The sequence below is a fragment of the Gavialis gangeticus genome, unplaced genomic scaffold (assembly GCF_001723915.1).
Source record: "Gavialis gangeticus isolate Ggan-Ray unplaced genomic scaffold, GavGan_comp1, whole genome shotgun sequence".
NCBI lineage: Eukaryota > Metazoa > Chordata > Crocodylia > Gavialidae > Gavialis > Gavialis gangeticus.
This window is the reverse complement of record NW_017729032.1, coordinates 174343945-174352673: the sequence shown is the minus strand read 5'-3', so window position 1 is coordinate 174352673 and position 8729 is coordinate 174343945. Positions and strand designations below refer to the sequence as shown.

The window sequence follows — 8729 nt, the reverse complement described above, 5'->3', positions numbered from 1 at the left end:
GGTTGGCTATACCAACTGACCCTCCCATTCCCCCAGTTTTCAGGTTAAAGTAACCCAAAATCCACATTTTTCCATAATCAAAATGAAACACCACTACACACACACAGACACACACACATATACACATACATACATTCATACATACACACTTACATGTATAGATATAGATATATATGTATGTATATAGATAGATATGTATGTATGTATATGTATGTATGTATCACTAGTGTTTAATTTTGATCAAAGAAAAATGTGGATTTGGGGTTACTTTTTTAAACTAAAAAATTGGGGATTTTTTTTTTTATCTCAGAAAGCCAGGATGCCAGTGATAAGTGTGATAAAAGAAGCTGTATAGAATGAAGTTTCATAGTATCTACTCTTTACTTGCATTAATTGTATATGTCATAACTTTACCTTTAGCCTTTCTATGAAATATGCAATAGAAACAAGGAGACAATACACTGATATGAACAATTTAAAACCTTGCAATATCCCATCCCAAGTTCACTGGACGACAGGTTAGATGATATTCAATTAGTAGCAAACATCTTAATCTTCTTGGCTTCTGACTTTGCTGACAAATCATGCTGCCATTTGGCAGCAAATCAAGATGCTAGGTCTATGCAATTTTAATTAAGTTGCAGTCACATTAAAATTATCACCCTTATTTTTGCTTCATTGACACTACATTATGTTTTTATGGAAAGAAATACAGAGCAGAATATTATTACTTCTTAACTGCTCGTGGATACAAAGGCACTCATGAAGGAACATGCTCTTACAGGAGAATTTGTTTTTATCACAAAGACCTTGCAGAATGCTTTAATGTCATCCTTGGACACATGCATTATGGAGGTTGGTAGATTTGCCTACCTTTATTGAAGTGCTGCAGTCAAACCGAAAAGATTTGGTTTGTCCATTTTCAAGATATACCTTCAGAACATTTGGCATAAAAAGAAGTGAATTGTCCTTAACTGTTTCCTGTCAAAAAATTAGTGAATCAGATTACAACCCTAGTTTGCTTGCAATTAGAAGAATGGAATTTATATTCTATAGGGAAGAACGGTGTTACAGCAGTGGAGACTAGTGACATTTGAAAATAAGTTGTTGGCTCAAATTCAAGGCAGAATTAGCAGCGCCTATCCTGGGGGAACTCTAGTGGTATGGAACAGAGCTGTATGTCAGAGACCTACCAATGATTAGACTGAATGTCACTGATGCTGAAACTGTGGTACTAAATTAGGTTTTCCATCAGTAATTGATAGACTTTATTACAAAGACAACTATTAATGGTACTATATTGAAAGTCCTCTGTTCTCAATAAATCAATATTTTCAAGCTGCAGACAATTGAGTAGGTGAAAAAAACAACAGTTTCTTCTTGTCACATGGATTTTCATTATGAAACCTCTTTTATATTGAAAAAGATAAATAAAAATTATTCAAATGCTACAAACTCAGCATTAAATTGTAAATTTACTAAAAGTGATACTCTTCCAGCGTTTTTATGTTATTTTCTAAAATAGTATTTTGCAAGAAAGTGTGATTTATGCAGACAGAAACAGAAAAATGTCTACTTGGAAATTATCACATAACTGTCACATTATATTATATAATAAGACATGGAGACAATTATTATCTCAAACTGTCAAATCAAATGTGCTAAGGTCAAATACTTTCCTGGTATAACTCTGCTCAGTTACGTAAACATGCATCAGGGACGCATTGGGTCAATTATTTTTTATGTAGCATACAGCATTTTAGGGATGTGGCCAAAGGGTATAACAAGAATCCACAGCTGGATTCTGCACACCTGTACATGGGAGATGTTTGTACCTGGGATTTTTGTTCAGGCTCCCCTCAAATAACTTTCCAAGAAGTAACACACATTTTTGGGATTCAGAAAACTATACAGATGGAACTATATGCATCTCAAATAATGTTTCCTCAGGTAAGCTAAAAAAATCCATTTAAAAATCAAAGCAGCCAAATAAATGTAAAAGAAAACATTTCCTTGACTATCTGGCCTTTTTTTCTGGAAATATAAGAGTATGTGACATACAATAAATTACTGACTATTGTGGCCTCTGCAAATAAATATTCACACTAAAAGAGGTAAGGATTTAAATTTGAAATTGAGAATATAGTTTCTAAGTATAGAGAACTATCTGTTTTACTGTATTTTAATCCACAGAATTACATTACAGAACTCTACTAAGATAGAGTCAAGATAGTGTACATAAATAAATAAATAAATAAATAAAGAGATAGTGCTCTCTTTATTGCCAGCAGTGAAGTATGCGCAATTGGTATCATTCGCAAACAGCAATACCTACTGCTACTTTACAGTAAAACAATCCAGGAAGAGGGGTGTAATGAAAATAAGAACATGGACAAAAATAGAGAAACCAGTTATTGCTTTGTGAAAGCAAAATTGCCTATTTAATAAAAGAAAATTTACAATTTGACTCTATGAATAGAAAGATGAATAAAGAGTCTCAATGTCACTATTTTCTGGCAAATTATAAAAACACACATCCAAACTAGAAGTTCATCTTAAAAAGCTTTGCTTTAAAGAGATGTTTAAGTTAGTAGCAATCTATTTTGCTGACACGCTACTTCACTGGCACTTACATGTTTTCTAGTTAAAAAACTCCTTTAAGAAAAAACCCAAACCAACAATTCTATAGAAGTAAAGCTATGTTGTACTAAACTAAGATACAAGCCACATTAACTGGATTTATTGGAATTTTTAATTCAAAAGGGACAATTGCATAATGCCCTGAGTCTTATTAATGGCTTTTATTTATTCTGAAATTTAAAAAAATGTGCCTATCCAAAACTTGAGAGTCAGGAAGACCCTTTTATATTTTCCATGATACCGGCAAAATCATTCTTTATGTAAGTTTGGCTATATGGAATGTCTTTGGATAAACCTCAATTTCATCCCTAAAGTTAAAATGATTGGTACTCACCGACACCTGGCCATTGATAATGACTTCTTCTGAGAAACGTACTTTGACAGGGTTGGACTTCAATCTTGCCTTTTTTGCAGCACTGATAAATGCTGATTTAGGAGACTTGAAGAAAGAAACAAAGACAATAAAATATATCACATAGTTCTGAAATTATAATTTATCCTTCCTGCCTGAGTGATCTGTGTTTCTTATATCTCAGATAGTCTAGGTATTCAACAATATACTCTGAGCACTGTTAATTGAATAATGGACATTAAATCAAACCATAGTATAGTATTCCCTGAGGTATGGAAAAAATAAGCAAACAAAGCAGCATGCAATGATAGGCTGCAGCTTATTCAGTGACCAGACTGGAGCAACATGAAGTGCTCTCATTGTTAATGGGAAGTTCTCATAGGGCTTTTTCAATGATTGCTGTCAGATAGGCTTGTTTGCATGAGTAAATCCTGACCAGTGATCATTGGTGACCCTTTACTGAAACAAGGAATGGAAAACTTTGTATTGTCTAATGATTAACTATACACATAAACATGTACACACATGCATATTACCCCAAAAAAGTCTCAAATAGTTTTACAATTACAGTGGCATTACATTCATTCATTTCATATTTCAGGCCAGAACACTCATGAAGAATTGGCAGGTTTGCCCTATATTCCACATATATCATGTGAAAGGTTGTGTTAGAAACTTACAGTACACCACCACTTACCCACTCTGACAACTGTGATTGTAAGTTGTCTACCAATAATGTTATATGACAGAAAACACACATATGAGACTAAAAGGGGTTCAGCAACAAATGCTAGTAGGACAGTTAAACAGATGGACATGAAAAGATTCGAACATCAGTAATACTCAGCAATTAAAATATTTCTTGTTCCAGGGAAGATTCCATAAAATCACATTGCAGAGCATAATATCCAGAATTGTGATCTTCCCCTGACTTATCTGAGTACAAGGCCCACAGCTCTCTAATTCTGAGTTGATCTTTTAATTAATGGATACCACCATTGGCTCAACATCACTCTCCTTGGCTGTCTCTATTGGGTTTGTTAAATATACTTCTGGATACTTCAAAGAGATGCTGAGAGCAAACAATACATGAAAGCACTCAGGTTTCATACTAGGACCTCCAGAAGGTTGAAAATATCACACAAAATAAGCATAAAAATGAAAACAATTTAAGCATACAATAAAATAAGCATACAATTAAATGTTGTAATTTAAAGTATAGTCCACTATTTAAATAAATGTATTATTTGAGAAATGTCAAATATGACAGAGAAACTTCAAGTGTTATGGTTTGGTCACCATCACTGCAAACAATTCAAAGTAGCTATCATGGATATAAAGCCATTGCCTCTCAAAAGCAGAAAAACTTTTCCTCCAAAATTTAACTTTTTTAGTCATAAGCCTATCTCAGTATTTTTCTTCTGTTTGAGACACCCAACTTCTTATGGCTACTAGACATCAGCTAACATATTAAAGAGCAGAAGAAGCTAGCTGGAAAACTGCTCTTTTTTCAGTACACTGAGCAGAAATTAACACCATGAACTCCAGTGCTCAGATGGTCAAAATCTGACTCTTAAAGTTCCTGAGGAAATTAAGACTCTGAGTTTTGGTTTCTCTACAAATACTCTTCTCAATAGCCTCATTACCATAAGGCCATCAGGAACCCAAACCTCCCAACCAACAAGGATATTACCATGCCACCACTGGATAGCTCAAATCTAGAAAACCCTTTTGCAAATATGCCAAGCAGCTCTATGATGATAACAAGAGCAGTGAAGAACAATGGAGGGAAGCCTGGGCAAATACCAGCCTGCCACAGAAATACATCATCAGCCAATACCCCAGCCAGGATTTGACCTACAAAGAAAGATTTGATCCTCCCTGAATTTCATCTGGACACTTTATGGAAAATATGAGCACATATTCTATTAATGGAAAATCAAAGAGATTCCAGCTTCCTCTTTTACGATACTGGGGGGGGCCATGCTGATTGCCAAGCTTTGCTTGCAAGGATTTTTCCTATATGTCAAAATTGGCCAACTGCTCTGTAGGTTTTTCTCACTTCCATCCAGCATCTCAAAGGTCTGGGCTTTGGCATTTTAACTGTGTTTTCATATCACTAGTGGTTCCAGTATGGTTGGTAAGCCTGAAAGGTCAGTTGTGAGGTTCTGTATCCCAACAGACTGCTTGGGTAGAAACCCTGAGCATGGCATTGCATGTCTCTAGGCTCTGTTAAACCTATGGTTTCCTTCATCTTATTCCTCCTGCTATCTGAGTGGAGGAAAAGAACCTGTTGGGACACTGACTTCCAAGATTTCTTGGGCAGGTCTGGGTAGGTTTACAGAAGTTGGGGCCATTTATGTCCAGTGAAATATGTTCTGGAACAGCCCTGCCATGTAGATGAGAGAAACAGTTAAGGATTGGTAATAACATTGTGGCTTCTGCATTTAACCATACAACTGCATACATACTTCATTGTTTTCATATCTGTATCATCTAGGCTCTCAAAATTTGACCATAAATGATAGTCAGCTGTTTCTAAAAGAAAAAATATACTAATACCTTTTTTTTCCTTAGACTTTTACAATTCATATATTTAATAAACTAAGGCCAGTAATAGAGCAGATGCTATATGCGGTAGGTGATTTCCATTTAATGTCTTCATATTTGTAGCCTGAGCATATCATTGATTAATGGATCACTGAGTGGCAGGTTCATTTATTTCTGATGCACCATCTTTAAGCCAAATGGAAGTCATTATTCTCAGTTAATGACCTTAAGCAGGAGGTATTTACACTAATGCAATGTGTTTGTCACTGTGAGCTATGTGCATTGTCTCAGATAAAAGCATCCTAATTAGAATTACTTTTGCAAATGGGAGGATACATTTCAGTGGAGGATCAGAATATATAAACACCAACTAAATAACAGTGCAACATAACCAGTGCCAATAATAATCATTTGTTATGAGTTCAGATTTTTTTAAGCAGATTTAAATAAAAATGCCTTTCCTTTTGTGGCTTAGGATTTTATTCACACTGGCAACTTTAGCGATAGTCCAGTCAACAGCAGCACACCCAAGACACTTATATGATATCTCAAGGTGTTGTTATACAATTAGCATGTGCCAAATCTATGAATGTTAAATGGTATTTAAGTTAGAACATGCTGTGAGCAGTCACATGTTAAGGGTTAATACCACCTCTGACCGGCACACCTCTTATATGGCACTAGAAGGCTGTCAAACAGGTGTAGCTAGGAGCCAGGATGCCTGGGCTCTATCTTGGCTCTAGGGGAGCATGGGGGGAGTGGGGTTGAGGAGGCAGAGAAGCATATGTGCTGTGGCTTCCTTCCACAGACTTCCTTTTATTCCAAAAGAAATCCTTCATATATATGTAAGCATTTTTTAAAAATAAAATACCAAAAAAAAAGACCAAAGAATCTTACATATGTTAATGAATTGTTAATAAAGTAGGATGAAGTTAATGAACTGCCTAAAGAAAAGGGCTCTTAAGGGCCCACATTCCTGTCCTGAGATTGCGGGGGAAGGCTGGGGAGAGCGGGCTGCACTGCCCTTTGCTGACCCAATCACAGCCATCCTGACCAGATCCCAGACCCTTCAGCCTTCCCCAGATAGGGCTGCACCTTTTGCCTGGAGCCTGGAAAAAGCCACAAAAAAATTAATTAACTGTAGTTACTCATACTTAATTGAAATTTTCCTACTTGCCTGGCCATTTCCGCCAAGAGCTGTTGGCTTTTCCTGGTCACACACCTTGATGGGTGATGTGGCTTCTCTGCCCTGCCTATTCCTGTTTTGGGGTAGGTAATGGGTGGGAGAAAGCACAGGACCACTGAGGTTTAGCATTGGGGAATATGCAGCTGCAAGGAGCATGGAGTGTGCATCCTCCCTGGGCACACCGCTTTCCCAGGAGAGGGCTAAGCCTTTTGCCTGGAGAGCTCAAGCAACAGAGGCATACCATGAGAATACCAATGGGTGCTTGGAGTGGTACCATGTGGGCTGGGGTCACACCCACTGGGGGAAGATGGTGATGTTGGCTAAGGCCAGTACCAGCTCATCAGCAGAGGAGTTTGGGAGGGTGGTAAGTTTGTCCATGGAGAAGGCTGGGAGCAGTGAGTCCTGGGATGCTGGAAGACTACAAATTGCTCATTTTATTTCCATGGAGCAGACATGAGCTGGGTAGCATGACCCAGAGTTAACCCTCACCTGAAGTGGCATAAGTTTCAATTCATTGTCTTAGCCCCAGTTTAGATGTTCACATTTTAAGTGCCTTTAATACATAATGGTAACATGTAACAGTTCACTTTATCCTTTAAGTGGAGGAATAAGGACTGAATACCTCACCTAATCAACATAGTGGATATTACAATCCTAAGGTAAGGGAACACAAATGTTTGGAGACCTTTCAATAAGGGAAAGTTTCAAAAGGGCAGGAGCTCTGCACCAGCAACTCTCTTTTTGAAACCTTTCACTTTATAAAGGTATAAAGGGGTCCAAGTTCACATCCCAAGAGTCCAGATCCTAGAAAGGAAAACATAGACTCAAGTGCTTAAGCTTAAGCTCATGTGGTGCCCTATCAACCTCAAAGAGTCTGCACTTGTAGATGTCTTGGCCAGATAAAGAATTTAGAGATCACTGTAACAGAGACGTCTTGTCTTAAGTGAAACTGTTATCACTGAATATAAATAAGGGTCTACCAAAGTCGAGGTGGCTGCCAGCCAATTTTGTGGGCAGACCAAGGGCTGGGCAGCCATTTTTGTGGGTGGAGTACAGCAGGCGTCCAATGCCTCTGATTGGTTGAGAGGCCCAGTGGCCCTGCCCCTCACTGATGATTGGCTATGAGGGCTGTCCATCTTACAGGCATTCTACAATTTTGCATAACTCCCCTCAGAGTCCTCTTGCTGGCGACAGGGCTAGTGCCAAAATCTATGTTTAACGATATTCAGAAAAATTGATATTCAGCTGAATAAGAGACTACAGGTAAAAAAAACAGATGCATGAAAAAAACCTTAGACTAAATGTTGTTATCATACTAAGAAAAGAGAAACAAGAAGAGAAAGGCACTTGAGAAAAATGTGCATCAAATCAGAGGGGAACAGAATTATTTAGAGAATACACATATTGGGATATAGTCCATTTCAATATTAGGTGTGCTATGGCTGATTGCTTAGAATTGGTCTTTAGTTTAATATGAAATGAAACATGTTCCAAGTGGAGCAGGAAAGAGGGAAAAATGTATTAAGAATTTCATGATTTTTTTACTTTCACAAAATGTGTTGACTTTTTGCCTGTCCCTTAAGTCTGTGACATGAGTCTAAGTTTAGCAAATAAATAAAATATGTCAACTGGAAGGGGATTTAAACAAGTTATGTGGAAGAGCATGTAATGTCAATAAGCAAATTAAATACAGCAAGGCCTAGCCACGAGCTAAACTGCCCACTCAGGCTAAGTACAAACAGTCAAAAAGCCTGAGGCAGAATCAATTCAATCTACGCAGGTTTCTCTAAGTTGCGTAGACTGCACTGATAATGAATGGAACTCATGTTCACTCTTCAGCTGTGAAAGGCACACAATCCTGTGCAGGCAAGGCCAGAAGGCAGGGAGCACTCAAACATGCCTCCTAACCTGCCAGCCATTGCCAAGCCCAGCTGAGTGGGGGCCATCCTTGATTGGGTGCCTGGCACATACCCCCCAACTCCCTGCTCTCACTTCTACAGG

General features: G+C 37.7%; 1 protein-coding gene across 1 annotated transcript in view; it reads right to left on the bottom strand.

Annotated features, from left to right (window-relative positions):
- Positions 1-8729, bottom strand: part of FRMPD4 (FERM and PDZ domain containing 4) — a 590635-nt gene that overhangs the window by 28025 nt on the left and 553881 nt on the right. Inside the window, exons 6-7 of the mRNA XM_019525199.1 lie at positions 2975-3079; positions 874-981 (exon numbers count right to left, since the gene is read on the bottom strand). Coding sequence (XP_019380744.1) covers positions 874-981; positions 2975-3079 — 213 coding nt within the window. The remainder of the gene's footprint in view (positions 1-873; positions 982-2974; positions 3080-8729) is intronic.